The sequence below is a fragment of the Cebus imitator genome, unplaced genomic scaffold (genome assembly GCF_001604975.1).
Source record: "Cebus imitator isolate Cc_AM_T3 unplaced genomic scaffold, Cebus_imitator-1.0 Scaffold199, whole genome shotgun sequence".
Taxonomy (NCBI): domain Eukaryota; kingdom Metazoa; phylum Chordata; class Mammalia; order Primates; family Cebidae; genus Cebus; species Cebus imitator.
In genome coordinates this window covers 7,207,475-7,227,825 of record NW_016107514.1, presented here as the reverse complement: position 1 = coordinate 7,227,825, position 20,351 = coordinate 7,207,475, and the positions used below count along the sequence as shown (strand labels likewise).

The window sequence follows — 20,351 nt, the reverse complement described above, 5'->3', positions numbered from 1 at the left end:
AATTATGGAAATGTGGCAAAGATATTTTTTAAAGAAAATATATTTTGATAACTATATTAGACTTTACTGGGATTCATAAAATTATGAACATTTTCTAATGTCCTCAGAAGTTAGTGGCAGTAACAGTACCAAAAACGACAGCTTAATAAGACAAGAGTTCTTATTTGGGTGTGAAATCTTCTAAAATTTTAGTAAAATTTCAGTAAAATCTTCAGACCCTCCCTTGCTGTTCTGAGATGAACTAATCATCAGAGTTGTTACTATGAGGATTAAACTGTTTTAAGCTACTTTTTAGGGACCAAGCACTGAAGCTGTCCTAGGGCTTGGGAACAGATGAAACCAGTGTATTTGTAGGCTGCATACTATGTTCAGGGGATATAATTTGCAATATATTAATTGACAGTTGCATAGTTACGTGTAGAATGATATTAAATATAAAAATCAAATGTACTTTTATTCTTTTGGTTTCAATTGTGCATTTGACAATTATTACCTACTTTGTTGTATGCAACTGGACATCACAGTAGATATTCCTTGAGATAAAATAGGATAAACAATCTCGAAAAGAAATACAACAAAGACCAAATGGCATTGTAAGTTGGTTGGTGATTAAATGCCTAATGACATACAAACAATAAATGTTAATTCTATTAGGGAGGTGGAAAGAGAATACAAATCAGGGTAAGGGTCATGCAGAAAAGGTGACCCTTGAACTTGGCTTCACAGAGTGCAGAAGATTACAAAAATCATTGATGAGCAAGAAAATATTAGGAAAAGATGTGATGTTTAATTAGTATCTGTTTTTGCCCAAGTGGAACAAACTTGGGAGATGGACTAACAGTTGTTGAATTCTTGCTAGCATCCAAGAACTCTGCTATTTTACATAATATAAAGCTAAATCAGAGATACAACATGTAATGTAATTACTGAAGCTCTAAAATTACTAGATGTAGCCTTTCAAATATTTGAAATGTACAGAGCAAGTGGAGTAAACAAATTGAAGTTTTAAGAAAACAAATCTATCATTAGTATTTAATATATAACAGAGACAGGAGAGAATAGATCGCAAAAGTCCAGTGACCAATGTCAACGTTGGGGTGAGACAAAGATGGTACAGATGAGGCAAACACTGAGGAGGCAAGATAGTAGGATTGATGACTAAGATTTGATATGGGCAGTAGGACAAATGAAAACTGAACAATGACTTCAAGCTTATGCCCTTGAAGAAATGACAGTTTGGTGATGCCTTCCATGCCTAGAACAATTTTACCTTATCAAGTAAAACAACAAACAAAAACCACAAATATTCACACACAAAAACTTAAAATCTCTTGGCAGTCACAAAAAATTACAAAGGCTTTTATACTTTGCTAATAGATATGCTTGATAGATATTCACTGTGTTTATTTAGAATTAATACCCAGTCTTATAATTAATTCGCAAATAAAATATGCAAACATCAACCAATTAAAATTATTCCTTAAATTGTTGTAGAAGGATTCACTAAAAGGAAGACACCATACACATTTATTAGTTCCTAACACTATTGTTTTAATTGCTGCAGAATATAATGAAAAGGTTCATGATGACTCATAGTTCATAACAAGTGCTGAGCAAGCCTCGGTGTATTCCATTTAAAGAGATTACATCACATAAAATTTGATTTTAAAAATTTTTTATTCCAAATGACAGATAAAAATGGGTTGGTTTTCTAGATGTGAACCATAATTTACCTAGAAAATTGATGTTAATATTTTTTTGAGGTTCAAAACTTTCTATGAAGTTCCCTTGCAATTAATATAAACAAAGAAGTAGAGATCTCTTTAAAAGATAAGTTCTGCTTTGCAATAGAAAAGATGACAGCAAAATATTAAAGAGACTATCTGATCAGTTGGTGAGAAATGATAAAATTCTGAGTGAAAGGAATAAAGGCATAAGAAAGTCTTCTAAAATTTGCTTTTGTAATGGATATGTCTGAGTTTATGTCAATCTCATTTTAACCTTACCTTTGGGATATTGACCAAGTAATGGTAAGTGCAAGACAGAAATTCACAGAAACAGAGTTAAGGGTATTCAGCAGTTATTTGTATTAAGGAAAAGGCAAAGTGATGAGTTCTGAGGAAGAGAATGTGAAGCCTAAAGGAAATAGAAAAGGGAAATGAAATAACATTGAGTGTTTATTCTTTCAAATGTTATGCCTGGTATTTTATATTTGTTATTTTGATTCTTCTAACTTGGAATGGTAGATTTTTTTTCTATTTTATCATTCCATTTTTAAATATACACGATGGGAGGCATGTAGAAGTAAAAAGCTTGCCCAAATTATCTGGGCAAAAATCCATGACAGCACTTTACATAAACTCACTTTCAAGTCACCTTGATCCTTCTTTCTCTTGTGAACAATTTGTCAAAAATGAGTGAGAAGAGTTAATATTTCAACTACCTGGGCTTTAATATTGCTATATATTGTCTATAACTATTGCATATTTTGAATGAATTAAAGATGAAACTGCTTAAACTAATGTACAGATTGATTTTATTATGTCTAGACATTTGTCAGAGTGCCATTTGAATTCTTAGTTTTTTTCTCATATATTATAATTCATAAGTTGTGCTGTGTATTTCTGGATTGTTGGGGAAATAATAAATTATCTCATTACACATGATACTGAGGAACTAAAACTAAAGTCCTCAGGAGAGACTTAATCAATTAACAGTTATTGCTCACAGTGATGTTTGCAAAGTTTGTATGTGTCTCAATTATGCAGCTTATGCACTATATTCTTTCTATATGTGCTAATCCATGAAAAGAACAAATATGTAATTCTTATGCATCCATTAAAGTGCTCTTCTGTCTATTGATTTATAAGTATATTTAGTATCTATTCTCTATTTATAATCCATTTAGTCTGAAACATAGGTCATTATTATGACACTCCATAGAAGTGGGTTTACTGTACTTTGGTAGGCCTAGGTGTGGCGTCATTGACTGATAGAGAAATTTTATTTGCAAAGCAAATCAACTAAAAAGATCTGTTTGAAGATATGGGATATTGCTTTATACAGAGTCCTCTTGATGAATATCCTTGGAATAACTCTCTTGCTAACTATAGCTTTAAAAATAATTTGCAATTTCTTTTTTCAAAGATGTTTTTTATAGAATGTTTTAAGTTATTTTTTAGTATTTATTGAACAGTTAACTGACTTGTTTATTTCTTTAGTCAACATGACTTATGAAACTTAGAATTCTTTTTTGCTTTGGCTTACAGAAATAATGGAGTTAAAATTGAGACAGTACAGAAGATAGTGTTTTATAACAATTTAGAAAATTTTTGAACACAAATTACTATAAAAATCATATATGATATAGTTTAACATTGTCTATTATGTTTTGTTATAGCTAATATTTTTAAGTACTGGGCAAGACTCATCATATTTATCTCATAACCTACCCATGGATCATAAACTACCATTAAAGAATAAAACCTTGGTCTTGACCTATAGTATGCATTTTTAGTTTACTAAGATTACTGGCTCCATTTTACTTCAATAAAAAGTTATTTTCTTACCTGTCTTCTTTGCTTACCTATTTTTGAATTTATATTCTCTAATATTTTGTGCATGTTATTTAAGCTGCTATAAGTCTTTTTCTGTGAAAGGACCATAAAGAAATAAAATCTGAAAATATCAGACAATCTATTAAACTGAAGTTATATTGATTCATAAAATGGACCTTCCTGCAAAGAGCTTATGGTTTACTGAAGAGGACAGATAAGGAGCAGATAAAATAACATAGTAAATAATGAGAAAAATACTACAAGATACATCAGAAAATACAAAGGTGAAAACAATGCTTTTTGCCTAAGAAAATTATGTTCGAGTTGAAGCTGTACATAAAAACCATTTTTATCTGTGAAAAGCAGATTTTTGCTGTGCTAAATTTAGTCTTGAAGTGCTCACCACTTTTGGTCCTCTTATTAAAGAACTAGTATTTCAAGGTTAGAGTTCTCTAAAGGTTTTGCCCCTGGCAGTTACTATATATTGAGGAACATCCTGTAGTGCTACCACTTATGACAAAATTATACCAATAGGGTGCTGTACTTTGAGATTTTTAAGTCTGGGTAAACCAAGTGTTCTCTGTATGCATGATGTTGTATCTAAGAGATGGTAACAAATGCCAATCAAATCCAGGGCATGTCTTCTGATCTCAGAGGTTGTAGTCACTAAGCAGATGTCTTCATGCACACACAAGACAGCAAGTAGCAAGAGACTGAACATCAAGAGATTAAAGGCAGTGCAGCATTTTTCTGCATGATGGACATAAACTGAGTAAATGTTTTCTATGTATGTAAACACATATATGTAAATATATCATGCAACAAATTATCGGCTGCATGTATATATATATATATATATATATATATATATTTTTTTTTTTGAGATGGAGCCTCGATCTGTCGCCCAGGCTATAGAGCAATGGCGTGCTCTCGGCTCACTGCAACCTCCACCTCCCAGGTTCAAGCAACTCTCCTGCCTCAGCCTCCCAAGTAGATGGGATTACAGGTGCACGCCACCATGCCCTGCTAATTTTTGTATTTTTAAGTAGAGATGGGGTTTCATCGTGTTGGTCAGGCTGGTCTTGAACCCCTAACCTTGTGATCTGCCTGCCTCAGCCTCTCAAAGTGCTGGGATTACAGGCGTGAGCCACCGTGTCCGGCGCATATATTTTTATAAAACAAAATCAAGGAAAATAATATTTAGGGAAAAATATTTTCCCTAAATAAACTCTCCTTCAGATATTCCTTATGATCGAGAACAATTATTAACAGTTATTTATCTAAAAATTAGATTAAAACAAATATAGTAGTGTGATAAGAAAAAGCCTTTTATCTTGACAACCACATGTACATTTTATCCCCCAGAGTTGTGGGAGTTAATATGGAGAAAGTATATGAAAAGAGCTAGATGGATGCTACAGGGTACATGCCCAATATTTCAAAAACATACAGTATAGCAGTCTTTGCTCTTTTCCTGCGACTCCTCCTAGATGACCATCTGCCCATGATTTGACTCTGTTTTCCTCTTTATTATTTATTCTCCTTCTCATTGCTTTTTTAAGAGTTCACATGCTCTTCCTATCATTATTCCTATTTCTTTTATTTGTTTCCTTTGTCCTATTTCTGATAACCTTGTCTTCCTTGGCTTTTACTTATTCTTCAAGCAAGGGAATAAGCAAGGTTTATAAGGATGGCATCTACTGACATGCCAAATCAGACTCTACACATTTTAAGATAAAGTGCATTTTCTCCATTGTAACCCAGGTAGACCTTAGTAGACTATGATTATATACAGCTAGGGGTGAGATAAGTGTAGCGATAGTGATGAGGACCAGTGATCAAAATCTGACGTATTTGATTTCACTTTGATCAGAGTTTATGCTTTAAATTTTGATAATGCTTGACATTTCATCTGAATTTTTAGTTCACGTGATCAAAAATATATGTCTTCTAAGAGAGTGAAATTACTTCATAGTTTTGACGTGAAAGTCAATTTTTTTTTTTTTTTTTTTTTTTTTTTTTTTTTTTTTTTTTTTTTTTTTTTTTTTTTTTTTTTTTTTTTTTTTTTTTTTTTTTCCGAGACAGAGTTTTGCTCTTGTTGCCCAGGCTGGAATGCAGTGACGAAATCTTGACTCACTGCAACCTCCGACTTCCTGGTTCAGGCAATTCTCCTGCCCCAGCCCCACAAGTAGCTGGGATTACAAGCACCTGCCACCATATCCAGTTAATTTTTGTATTTTTAGTAGAGACTGGGTTTCACCATGTTGGCCAGGCTGGTCTCGAACTCCTGACCTCAAGTGATCCACTCACCTTGGCTTCCCAAAGTGGTGGGATTACAGGTGTGAGCCACCGCGCCTGGCCAGATCAACTTCTTAAAACGACAGGGCAGACATACTTTTGCCTTCTAGTTGTATATCTCTGGTTCATATGAACTTTTTGTGTTTATGCTTCTATTTTTCTCTCTGGTGGGCTGCATCTTAACTGAATGCTAATGAGATGCTTTGCCTGTTTATAACTTTCATTTACTTTACAAATGCTCCTCAGAATATGAAACACCCAGTGAAAATAACTGATAAAATATTTACTTTGGTGTTCTCATCTGTGTGAAGGGTTAGGAAAATATCTTCTATTCCCATTGCTACAGGAATATAGACTGATACTATTGCTTCTTGTTTCATTATCATTGTAAGGTTTAGATGAAGGTGCAGCAGGATTTAGGGGAAGGACTGCAGAAGGGGATAAAGCTAATATGAAAGTAAAGATAGGTAACTAAATAGAGAAATGCAAGTTCCTCCTTTTTAAAAGCATGTAAATGTTCACCTTTCAGTTCAAAACAAGAGAAAAATGGCATTTTTTTATGGTTGTTAAACTTAGCACTGAAGTAACAGAATACTTATGGTATTATGGTCATTATAATTCGTGTAACTAAACAGACATTGTTGCCTTTAGAAAACATTTAATTTGTCATGTTTTCATTGTCATTTAAATCCCTTATTAAGAAAATAGTATTTCCATAATTTTTACTCCCTCCTTTGAATTCTTTCTAGCTAGGCACTTTTGATGTGTAAAATACCTATCCTTCTTGCAGAGAGACAAGTATACAAATAGTTCAAATTAGGATTAACAATACTGCGTTATGTGGAAAAAGCCCTACCTGTTGTTTTGATATTAATTTATTAATATATTAAATATATCATATAATTTTCTGGATCTTAGTTTATTTTTCTGTAAAATTTTACCTCTACAATTATTTGAGAGTTTATATCTATTTTTGAAATATATAACTGTTCATGTGCAGTTCTCTAACATCTATTATACTCTATCGCAGGCATTGTTCAAAGTATTTTAGGTATATCATATTAAACATGACAAAAACCTGATGACAAATTATTTCTGTCTCTATTATGCCAGGCATTGTTCAAAGAACTTTAGATGTATCATAGTAAACATCATAGAAACCTGATGACAAACTCTCTCTCCATCTATGGCAATAAAAGTGACTCACAGAGAGTTTGCTCAAGATCAGAAAGCTTGTGGTTCCAGTGTTGGAAAGGGAAAAATGATACACTTAATTGACACATTTATTTATGGCATACTTTGTGCCATAAGTACAGATGGGGATCATAGAAAAAAAAAAAAAAAAAAGAAAAGAAAAGTAAAAACCTCTACCTTTGTGAAGCAGATCATTACCTATTTTACTGATGCTTAAAGACAGTCATTCAGTTTAGATATAATAGTTTATTTATCTGACAATTGAAAAGCCCTTCGTTCTTTAGCCAGCTATACAGCAATACAAAAATTTATCACTATACATGCCTATTCTTTATGGAGAAAAAAAAAAGTATACACAATGTGAGTTTCTCAAGGGCTGCTTTCTGCCATACTACATTTCATATTCACAGTCCAGTGTCACAGAGAATAGATTCTCACTAGTGTTGAATATGGAGTTTTTAGTTGAATGTGTAAATGGGACCTTCTTTCAATATTGGGCTTAAATTTTTGATTTAAAAAATAGAACTTCTCCATGATTCTGTTGCGATTAAAGGATTCATAGGCTTATTCTTTTAAAGTTGGCCTGAGAATATTTAAATAAGATTTGCAAGTGTGCTATGTCATTTGCTTAATCGGTAGGTAGCATCAGAGATTTTCACTTTTCATGTATACGTGTATAAAATAAAATTAGTGCAGAGCATGCTGTTATTACAAACATCTAGGCTTAGAGAGTGTTTGAAATAACTAATAGAAAAAGAAATTGCAGTAGTACTTTGGGGCACAAATATACATTCTAAAAGCCTCTTCTTGTTTGCACCTGTTGTTTCAAAGTTTATGAGCTGTGACAAGATCATGAACAATATTTTAACTACAGAAAAGTAATATATTCTCATTATTAATTTTAATGCGGGTTCCAGAAGTAAGATGGCAATCTGAAATTTAATCTTGAGTGTTCCAAGGGAGAAAGTAAAACAGTTAAGCTTTGTAATAAAAAATGGTATACAGTATCTACAAACTGTACATATTGCCATAGAGTCAAATCGGCACTCTGTCTCTAGTTGAGACATTAAAATAATTATCAAAATATTTCAATTAATTTTAAATAGGAAACATACTTCAGTATAAATTTGGTAAGCTTTATTTTCTTAAGTAAAAGCCATGATTTATTTTCATATAACCTCTCAATCATAATGCACCCTGTTAAGGTAATATATATTTCCTTTCATTTTGAAACCATTTCTTCCAGGGAAAATATATATTCAATAGCCGTTTGTCTGCATATTTAAAAAATTTCACTTGACTATACATATGAGTACATTTAAAGCCTAAATTTTTAAAATGTTCAACATGTTTGCATACATAATAAAAACACAAATACATTAGAGTTATTTAATGCATACAGTCAATATTTTATTCTTTGTTAATATGAATTAAGAGACCATGGAGATATTTACTACTCAGAATTTAGTGCCAAGTGCTGCATTCAGTCCAAAAATAATGGTAGAGAACCTAGTGTACTATGAGAGTGTAAAAGAAGTACTTTGAAAGATCTCATGCTTCTAATTCTCAGAAAAATACAATTCTTTGATAAGATGGTATATTAGTCCATTTTCATACTGCTATAAAAGAACTACCTGAGACTGAGTAATTTTTTTTTCAAGTCATCTTATTTATTTATTTCCATTTATTTTATTGCATTTTAGGTTTTGGGGTACATGTGAAGAACATGCAAGATTGTTGCATAGGTACATACGTGGCAGTGTAATTTGCTGCCTTCCTCCCCATCACCTACATCTGGCATCTCTCCCCATGCTATCTCTCCCCAACTCCCCACCCTCCACCGTCCCTCACCTATTTCCCCCCAACTGACCCCAATGTGTAGTGCTCCCCTCCCTGTGTCCATGTGTTCTCATTGTTCAACACCCGCCTATGAGTGAGAACATGTGGTGTTTGATCTTCTGTTCTTGTGTCAGTTTGCTGAGAATGATGGTTTCCAGGTTCATCCGTGTCCCTACAAAGGACCCAAACTCATCGTTTTTGATGGCTGCATAATATTCCATGGTGTATATGTGCCACATTTTCCCCGTCCAGTCTATCATCGATGGGCATTTGGGTTGGTTCTGGGTCTTTGCTATTGTAAACAGTGCTGCAATGAACATTCGTGTGCACGTGTCCTTATAGTAGAACGATTTATAATCCTTTGGATATATACTCAGTAATGGGATTGCTGTAATTTATAAAGGAAAGAGATTTAATTGATTCACAGTTCAACATGGCTGGGGAAGGCTGAGGAAACTTACTATCATGGCAGAAGGCAAAGGGGAAGCAAGGTACCTTCTTCACAAGTAAGCAGGAAGAGGTGCGGAGCAAAGGGGGAAGAGCCCTTAATAAAAATCAGATATCCTGAGAACTCACTCACTGCCATGAGAATAGCATGGGGGAAACTGCCCCCATAATTCAATTGTTCTCACCTAATCCCTCCCTTGACAAGTGGGGATTATGAGAATTATGGGGATTACAAAGCAAGATGAGATTTCGGTGGGGACACAAAGCCTAATCATATCAGATGGTTATTGATCTGGGTGAAAAAAAAAGGCTGGAGTTTTAATAGCATAGGAAAATATCAAGACTTTCCATGTCAGAAGTTAAGTGTGACCAAATATTCAAGGGTAAAAATGGACATATTGTGTCAGATGGACAGTGAGAGATGTGATATTTTAGGAGAAAATAATGTTCAAAGTAGAATGCTAAAATATAAAGTAAAAAAAAAATTATAACTGTGTGAGTTGAGTATTTTTCTGGGATGACTGAGGATAAGTACATGTTCAAAAATGGTGCAGAAACCCATACTGTATCAGAGTTCAGCATAGGTAAGAAAAAAATATTTAACTTTCAGTCAGGAGTGAAGCATGGTGAAAAAGTACCATGGTGTCTCCAGTGAAATGTGCTGAAAATTACCAAAACTGAAAGCAGTTCTTTATTGTTGATGAAGATTTCAAATGAACTTATAAACAATAGTGACAAAGACAGAGATTCTTTTTTACTTGTTTTGAGACAGAGTCCTGCTCTGTCACCTAGGCTGGAGTGCAGCAGTATGATCACAGCTCACTACAGCCTTGACCTCCCCGGGCTCAGGTGACCCTCCAGTCCTGAGTAGCTGAAACTATAGCTACATGCCACTATACCTAGATAAATTTTGTAGTTTTATCAGAGAGGGGGTTTCACCATGTTGTGCACGTCCTGAACTTCTGGCCTCAAGCAATCTGCTCACTCACCTTGGCCTCCCAAATGCTGGGATTACAGACATGAGACACAGTGCCCAGCCAAGAGCAGAGATTCTAATGACTTGTGTAACAAAGGTCAAATAAACTAAATGAATGATGGAGAATGGCTATTTGGATAAATGAGATGAACATTTCATCAATTCCTTTAAGTTTTTTTTGTTTTGTTTTGTTTTGTTTTAAAGAATGTTCAACCTATGTGAACTGTTCTGGTAGAAGTGGTCCTTAAATGGCTATATTTCTTCCATGTATTACAACTTAGCACAATTCATTGTACCCATGAGTTTTATGGGTACAATGAGTCAAGGGAAGTTTTGTTTTCACCATTTATAAACTGTTAAGTATTGTTGGAAAAATCTTGATAATGAATTAGGGCACAGAGACCTTGAGTCTATGGCCTTTAACTTAAAAATACACAAGTCATATAGCAATAAAATTGTATTACATATGGAAAGTACTTAGCACAATAATTATTAATTCATAGATTTAATAATTGGAAGTTAGTAAATTCTCTTAAAATGGACTTCCAACTTTTACCAATTCTCCCCTTTTTTAATTCTAGTCTAGTATTCACCAACTTTACCACAGTCTAGTGTGATATCTTCCTAGGGTAGTCTTTGAACAGTTGGGATTTAAACAGGATTAAAGAGAGGAAAATTTTATGGCCTGACAAATCAAAATTGTACCTCTTTTTATATAGCCAATTACAAATAAAATACTGCAGGAGTTAAACTGAATGCTTATTCTAGATTTGATAAAACTAATGGGTAGCAATCCTTTCCTGAGGTTTGCAAGTGAGATACTAAACAAAAATGTAGTATAGTCACCTTGTATGTACGTTGATTCTCAATAAATTAGCTTTGCAAATTAGTGGAGATTTCTCTTTAGTGGTATTAATTTTAACCTGAATAGAATAACCCTAGTTGCACCTTCTGTTAATGTGTTTCTGTTACCAAAAGGAGTGCTTTTATTACTGAACTTTTTCTTTCCTCTGTAATTCAAGAGATACCTTTGCATTCCTCTCAATTTATAGGCCTTGTTCTTCTTACTTTTCTTACACACCTCCTGTTCGTTTTTCTTTCTTCCTGACCATCTTCTCAAATAATTAGAGGCAATCATTTGTGTTCTTTTTACTCTTTGGGTTTCTTATTGTGAATGTACAACCTTAAGAGGATTCTGTTCTTTTTTTCTTCTGCACTGACTTCCAGAATCATTCACCAGGAGCCTGTTACCTAGTTAACAGCCATTCAACTTGTGGTTGGCTATTTTTTTCATAAAATATTTTAATATTATTAAATTATTTTCTTATAGCTCAGAAATTCCACTTTTGTTTATATGAAGCTCAAATTTCACAATTTCTTTAGCGATATTTTTACCAATGTCTCTCCAAATTATTTTTATCGCCTAAGTTTAAAATACCCCGTAATTACAAACATTGATATCCTCATTAAAAAGAAGCAATGGGTGGCTTTGTCAAGAAATCAGAGTAGAGTTATATGATTCTGGGAAGGATGGTTAAATTCTTGGAACCAGAGATTCCTCATTTTTAAAACTGAGATGCTATAGCAGCTCTGTCAACTACCCGGAATTGTTGTGAGAATAAAATAAGATGAAACTTAAACTGATTTGTAAATTGTAAAGCACTATGTTGATACAAGTTGTTGGTATGATTACCATTTTTTATCACATGTAATTAGTTTCCTAATTAATAAAAATACAAATTAGATCAAAGTCAATAATGCATATTTGTATAATAAAATGTTTTCGGCTGAGAGTGGTGGCTCATGCCTGTAATCCCAGCACTTTGGGAGGCTGAGGTGGGTGGATCATGTCAGGAGATCGAGACCATCCTTGCTAACATGGTGAAACCCTGTCTCTACTAAAAATACAAAAAATTAGCCCAACATGGTGACATATGCCTATAGTCCCAGCTATTTGGGAGGCTGAGGCTGGAGAATTGCCTGAACCCGGAAGGCAGAGTTTGCAGTGAGCCAAGATCGTGCCACTGCACTACAGCCTGATGACAGAGAAAGACTCTGTCTCAAAAAAAAATAAATAAAATAAAAATAAATAAGTAATGAAAGCATAAAATGGTTTCTAATATATGAGAAATATAATAGTAGAAAATGTGTTAAAGTAATATCTTTTCCTGCTATTATAAATCATTTTCTCTATGAAATTTGAAATGATGATGTTATTAAGTATATTAATTATTAAGGAAAAATACTACACTTACATTTTCTAATTTTTACTTATAGTAAAATATTTATAAATATTTATATTTATTTATAAAATAAAAAGATAAATTATAATTTAATCACCCCTGAGAATCTAAAGACAAAATTTTTGTTATCTTTTATTAACTAAAATTGGAAGTAGCAATAGATTGAATATATTTGAGCTTTACATAACTTAGTATATATGTTTGCATTTCTTTCATTCTTGTTTTAATAATGCTTTCTTAAATTGTTAGTACAGATAATCACTACAAAGGTAATATCTGATTATTTCTCAAAAAGCTATATATATATACATGAGGTTTTTTAAAAAAGCAAACAAGTTGAAAACATAACATCTTTCTTGAAACTCAGTTAAAAATCCTAATCGATTCAAATTATCTCATCAGTGTTCATAAGAGCCAATGGTCCTACTGAATTCTAAGATTAAATTAAGGGCTTATTCTATGTGAAAATGTCCAAACTTGAGGATAGTGATTATCAAATGTTATTATGTAAAAAATTATATGTGTAGCTTAATGTAAAGATTTTTGAACCCATTTTTTGGATTTTGAAATATTGATTCAGCAAATTTGAAGTGCCCAGAAATAACTTCAAGAAACACTAGTCTAGGGATTGTATTCTACCAATTCATTATAATACAGGGAGAAATTTGGGTAGGAGGTTATTAGACATATGATTTAGAAAACATTGTGCTCAATTATGGACACTTAAATGAAAAAAGAAACTAAATAAGTATTAAATACATCTAATTTTGAAGTATTTTTTCATCTCATCAATATTTTCTAACTTCAACACCTATGCTTAATATTGGGGCTGGAAATTGATATCTCAAATAGTGGATACAACTGTTTCTCTTTGAGATCTTAAAATTGTCTAAGCTCTAAATATTACTTTAACATAATTTACTAGACTGTAAGAAGTTATTGTTAAGTAAGTGATATATATATATATATATATAATTTCACTTTAGGTTCTGGGGTACATGTGAAGCACATGCAGCATTGTTGCATAGGTACATACATGGCAGTGTGGTTTGCTGCCTCCATCCCTATCACCTATATCTGGCATTTCTCCCCATGTTATCCCTCCCCAACTGCCTACTGTCCCTCCCCTAGCCCCCCCTTGACAGACCTCAGTGTATGATGCTCCCCTCCCTCTGTCCATGTGTTCTCATTGTTCAACATTCACCTATGAGTAAGAACATGCGGTGTTTGATTTTCTGTTCTTGTGTCAGTTTGCTGAGAATGATGGTTTCCAGTTTCATCCATGTTCCTACAAAGAACATGAACTCATCGTTTTTTTATGGCTGCATAGTATTCCGTGGTGTATATGTGCCACATTTTCCCTGTCCAGTCTGTCATTGATGAGCATTTGGGTTGGTTCCAAGGCTTTGCTATTATAAACAGTGCTGCAGTGAACATACATGTGTATGTGTCTCTATAATAGAACAATTTATAATCCTTTGGGTATATACCCAGTAATGGGATTGCTGGGCCAAATGGAATTTCTATTTCTAGGTCCTTGAGGAATTGCCACACTGTCTTCCGCAATGGTTCTTATTTAATTTTTCTTTATTAATGAAATATTTATTTTCTTGTGTACTAGGGCTCACCAGGAGAACGTGGGTCAGCAGGTACAGCTGGCCCAATTGGTTTACCAGGACGGCCGGGACCTCAGGGTCCTCCTGGTCCAGCTGGAGAGAAAGGTGCTCCTGTAAGTAATGTCTAGGAGAAAATATATTATGCTGCTACCCTGTATAAGTTATCACTTTTTATTCAAGAATATTAGCTTTTCATACACCACTGCATTCTCTCTGCATATGTGTCTGGCATGTAAACACACTAGCTTGTATATAAATAATTGAATTTCAAATTCAATTAAATGAGATGACATTTTTCTACACTTTATGAAACCCTAATACCTGTGATGGAGTTGGATATTATTAATGTGAAATGCTTCTCATTTTGCTTTTTTTTAAAAAAAGTGAGTTGTTTATCAACACTATGCCTTGCTGCTTTATATTAGAAGAGTGTGAACTTTTTCTATACCTGTTGTAATACAAATTCAATTTCAAGCATTTCCTTAGTCTGTAAATGAAACCCATAGAAAGTAGCTGCCCTTCTCATGTAATTTGAGATTTAATCACCAGTGAGTGAGATGGGGAATATCTGACCAATTATTTCATCTAATATTTACTGGATTTTAGCATTTTATACATTTTATATTTACATGACTATGGACTCTATTCTACTCAATAGATTTAGGTTTATTTGTTAAGATTTCATCTCTGTTTTTGTTCATGCTTTTGATATGATTGTAGTTCTTTTAAATGATTCTCTCTTCCTGCAAGATTAAAACTCAAACTGATTTGGTAAATGTAGCTAAAAAGTGTTGGCTCTGATACACAAAAATATAAGTTTAATATTTTAGTATACTGGTAAGTGTTGATATATAAAATTAAGCTTAAGCTTATATTAAAAAATACTTCTCTATTACTAAGACTTCAGTTTTAGCAAGTTGTTTTGCTTTCATTATTTATGCATTTTCTCTGACTACTCTGTGATACAATTCCAATGTTTCTGTTTTAGACCATTTTGTGCAGTTATAACAGAATATCACAGACTGGGTAATTTAAAACAAACAGAAATGTGTTGTCTCATGGTTCTGGTGGATGGAAAGTCCAAGATAGTAGGGCCACATCTGCCAAAGGACTTCTTGCCATATCATCCCATGGTAGAAGGACGAAGAGAAGGCTAGAGAGAGAGAGAGTAAAAAGTAGACAACTTCCCCTTGTTGTAATGAACCCACTAATGCAATACAGCGTTAATTAATTTCACTTTGCCTAATCAGCTTTCGTTATGCCCCACTCCTCAACACTTTTGCATTGGGAATTAAGTTTCCAACACATGCTCTTTTGGTGACACATTCAAACTGTAGCAGTTCACAAATAAAAATATATATGTATTTGTTTCCTGTAATCCATTACCTTTCGGAAAGAATTAGAGTGTTGGAATGGGGCCATTCCACCTGCAGATAGAACTTTTAGGTGAAAGAAAAAGCATTTTTAATATACTGAGAATTTTTCTTAAGAAAATATATTTTATAGCATATGATGTACGGGGAGAACATAGAAAATGAATTCAGGTCCTTTAATGCAAATTAACTTTTAAATAGAGGAAACACATATTTTGCACAATACACTAAAGAATGCATACAGAGAAATTAGATATAAATTGTTTTTTTATACAAATTGAGATTATACTAATTAAATAAATCAAGATTTCTGTGAAGGTAATATATTGAATGGTAGGTTTTAAGGTGGATAAATACCTTGGCTTTGTGAAGAATAAGTAAATTATTGAAATAAAGATCAGAACATGAAAAAGCAGCAAAATTGATAATAAGAAATTGATTGGGTGAGACAGATGGAGAAGTATTGACAGGAGCCTTTGTAAGAGCCAGAGTTCAGACCTGGGTTTTGTTGATAATTGGTGATGTCATAACTTAGAAAGGTGAAAGAGAATGCCTTGCTTATCTATCCTCTTTCAGTTATCCCAACCAAGGACAACAACTCCAGGATGTTCATTCCATTTTCTATTATCCAAAATTAGCTATTAGAATAACTAAGGGTAGACACTGTATGCTTAGTATTATACTTTTGAAGGAGGGGTCTGCTTAGGGACAGTAGCATAAAGTGGTAATAAGAGTGTTCAGTGACAGTAGTCATAAATATCCATGCAGAGGTTTAGTAAAAACTGATGAAAATGTTTGGCGACATGTTAGATCTAGCCTTTTACTTCTACCTCTTCGCAAATATAAAATTTTAGATCTTACCTTTGTTGAGCAGCTTGTGTTATAAAAATTTCTTTTTTTTTCCCATTTATTTATTTTATTGCATTTTAGGTTTTGGGGTACATGTGAAGAACATGCAAGATTGTTGCATAGGTACACACGTGGCAGTGTGATATGCTGCCTTCCTCCCCATCACCTACATCTGGCATCACTCCCCTTGCTATCTCTCCCTAGCTCCCCACCCCCCACCGTCCCTCCCCTATTTCCCCCCAACTGACCCCAATGTGTTATAAAAATTTCATACAATTATCTGTAGGTTTACACTTATATTAAAGAAAAGACAAAATGGGGCCAGTGAAAGATAAGCCCTGGGTCCACCCACCTATCAACACTGCTTCCTGGAATGGAGAAATGTCCTAATTAGCATCCCTATCTTAATTAGCTAGATTAGAAACTCCAGGAGGTGGGTCTGGAAAACAGGTAAGAAGAAAGGAGCTAAAAATTATTCCAACTTAATTGCATTGATAGAAAATTTTGTTAGGGAAAATGACTCTTATAGAAACCTATAAATTAGTTACTGGATGCCAGAATTACAGATAAGAAGCTATTTTAACTATGTATCTATTTGGGGGACAATTGTAGAAATTGTGGGGGAAGCTAGATCTAAAACACAGTGAAGTCAGTGCACTAACTATAACTGAATTAGGCAATAACAGTTTGATATTTTAGGAAAAATGTGCTCTAAATTCTTATTTACAATTTCTAGCGTGTGTGTGTATAATTGCAGAGAAAATAATCAGTGCCAGGATTGTAAATCTGGGAGTCATTTAAAGTAAGAGTTATGTTTAAAAGCATATTACTGGTTTACTGTGTGATGTGATGTTGAGGGAGGAAAACAGAAGTCTGGACTCAGTCTTAATTGAGAATTATAATGGGTGTAAGTTCTGAAAGCATCTGGTAAGAGAGAAAAATTGTCTATGGGGTGTGTGTGTGTGTGTGTGTGTGTGTGTGTGTGTGTGTGTCTCCAGAGGCATGCCATCAAACAGAACAAGAGATAAAAGAGTCCCCTTTTGGTGTATGTTGTACAAGACCAAGAATAGTGAAATGCAAAAGACAAACGAATAAAGAAGCCAGGATTTTACCTGCTGGGCATTTATAGCTTTAGGTTAATTCTAAATTGATTCAAAAAGAAAAAGTGGACTATAGAGGAGTGGTGTAGGGGCATGTAAATCACCTCAAGCAGGGCATGGAACCCAAAGAAAATTGAGCGGTTGGTGAAAGCACTAATAGGGTTGAATGTATTGTCTCATTATTATTATTATTATTGGGTGGTGCATACATTTATCTACTTTATCAATAATAAGAAAATAATCATTGGAAGAGTTAAGGAGTTAAAGAAATTAGAGTAGACTAAAGTTGCCTACTTGGAGACAACCAGAAGTGGGTTGGGAGCTAGCCCTATCATTTATTTAGCTCATGATATGGATTAAGTTGTTTAACATCAAAACCTCTGTTTTCTCGTCTCTGAAAAGAAGATAATCACAGTATTTTGTGAGGACTAGATAAAATTATAGTTCTAAATTACTTTTCAGAATTGTGATAAGTTGTATAAATATTCAGAGTAGTCATTATTATTATTAGTAGTGTTATCATTGCCATCCGTGTGTGAATCAGAGCTGCCATAAAAAAGGATGAAACAATAAACCGAGAATAAATACCTAAATGAGCTATTGAGGAAGGAGCGATGGATTTTGTGAATTGTAATAAAAGTTGTGGGTGTGAGTACAGGTTAATATGCAAAGAGTTCTCGTAGGGGCCTTCCAGGCCAGAGGAATAAAATGTGCTCAGGCCATGCCACAGAAAGGGGCATGGCATCAGATTTAAGGGACTGAGAAAAAAGGTATAGAAGGTTTGGAATGCAGAGAGCAAGGTTTAGGGGAAGCGAGATATGTTTGGGCAGGTAGCTGGAGCTAGATCATGGTAGGCTGCACAAAGCAATGAAGTCTTTATCTTAGGAAAAGTAAACAAGTAAATTGACCTAAGAATGTAGGTAACATGATCTGATTGGCTTTCTGGATGCAGTGTGTGATGAATAGATTGGAAGAAAGTAAGAATACATATGGGAAAAGACAGGAGGTTTTTTCAGTAGCTCAGAACAAGGATACCAGTATTTTAGAATAAGATGTCAGTGGTGGAGAGGAAGTAAATATATTCAAGAGATAATTAAGAGATAAAATATGTAAAACTAAGTCATTTTAAAGGAGCAGGAGATGTTAAGGGAAGTGAGGGAAAGTGGTGTAATGAAAAGGCAAAACCCAATGACTTGTAGAGTCCCAGCTTGTGTAACAGGACAGACAGGAACTCTGAATGCAATTAAGAATGTTGTCTTGTGCAAAACTGTTGAAATTTTGACTTTTAGAATATAATTTATTTTCAACTATGAAAAGATGTTTTATTGGAAATAGAAATTGTGTTCATTATCTAGGCAGTTTTTAAAATATTGCACAATATAGATAAATTTAAACGTGAAAGTAATACCATTTTCAAAAATCAGGAGAACCAAAACAAACACAGAAAAAGCTAAGTCTTCTCATTTTAATTCCATAAAAGTGACAGTGATTGAAAATATCAAAATCTAGGAACATTCTTAAAGCCTTTCTTAAAAATAAGAAAGTTACATGTGAAACATATAAAACATATTGCAAAATGGGACATATGAGCAAGTGTGTTTTACAATTTCTAAAGCCTAATACCCATTGCTCTTTCAGTGGCACTAAGGAAAAGGAGTAGAGGCTCAACAAAGTTTTGCAAGCATCAGGGAACCTGATTTGTCAATATATAATACTTGCATGTTTGAAAGAAAAATTCTAAGTTGGGTCCTAATTATGTTTGTGGACCACAGCCTAAGAGTCATAAGTGATTTTAAAAGAATAGTATTCTTAGTCACAAATGAAGGTAGGGATCATGTATCATTTATTCTTTAAAATGATTTTCTAAAAAACAATAAACAATTTGCCTTGTCAAATATAGAAGCTAGATTATTACTCCTGTAGCTGCACTCCAAAACTGTAAAATTAATGATCGTTGGATATTGAATACAGGGAGAAAAAGGTCCCCAAGGGCCTGCAGGGAGAGATGGAGTTCAAGGTCCTGTTGGTCTCCCAGGGCCAGCTGGTCCCGCTGGCTCCCCTGGGGAAGACGGAGACAAGGTTGGTATTCATTATTCACTTTAGTAGATCCTGTGACAAAGCTTATTTTTTTTCAAGAATTCTAGAATTAATCTTTATGATTAGGTGCCAGAGGAAAGGTTACCTTTTTCAAAGTTTCACACAGATTTTTTCATATGCTCAAAAGTTTTATTTAAGAGGTTCAGAATAAGTGTTTATTCCATAAAATAGCGTGTGATACATAAACATGAAAATCAATTAAAAGAACAATGGTAGTGAGAAAAACTAGTAGATGTCAAAATTTATTTATTTTTTAAAATGTCCTTCTGAAATCAATATAAAATAAAAAATAATTAATAACGTATATCTTTAACTCTCATGCCTTGGATATTGCACAATAAAAGTTAAGAACGAGTTACATATTTACTTGATAATCCTGTTAATTTACCAGGATTTAAGTAATTTACCAACATGTAAGTACAGACTCTAAGCTCCTGATTCCAATGTATGGCTGTGTATTAAATGTTTTAATTTAATATATTATTATATTACTTTAAAATAGTATTTAAAAATTTGTAAACCATTACTCCGATAATGTGCATCATTTTAACATTTGGAAAATTAGCAGAAAATTATTTTTTGTTATTATTTTATTTGTTTGTTTTTATTTTTATTTTTTACTTTTTTTGAGAGATGGAATCTTGCTTTGTTACCCAGGCTGGAATGCAGTGGCACAACATGGCACACTACCTCCTCAACCTCCTGGGTTCAAGCGACCTTCCCACCTCAACTTCCCAAGTGCTGAGACTACAGACATGACTC

General features: G+C 33.6%; 1 protein-coding gene across 3 annotated transcripts in view; it reads left to right on the top strand.

Annotated features, from left to right (window-relative positions):
- The window catches only part of COL11A1 (collagen type XI alpha 1 chain), a 213,219-nt gene that overhangs the window by 135,236 nt on the left and 57,632 nt on the right, over nucleotides 1-20,351 (top strand). For all 3 annotated transcript variants that reach the window (XM_017547609.2, XM_037745410.1, XM_017547607.2), the window contains 2 exons: nucleotides 14,176-14,283; nucleotides 19,464-19,571. In XM_017547609.2, the coding sequence (XP_017403098.1) occupies nucleotides 14,176-14,283; nucleotides 19,464-19,571 (216 nt within the window). The remainder of the gene's footprint in view (nucleotides 1-14,175; nucleotides 14,284-19,463; nucleotides 19,572-20,351) is intronic.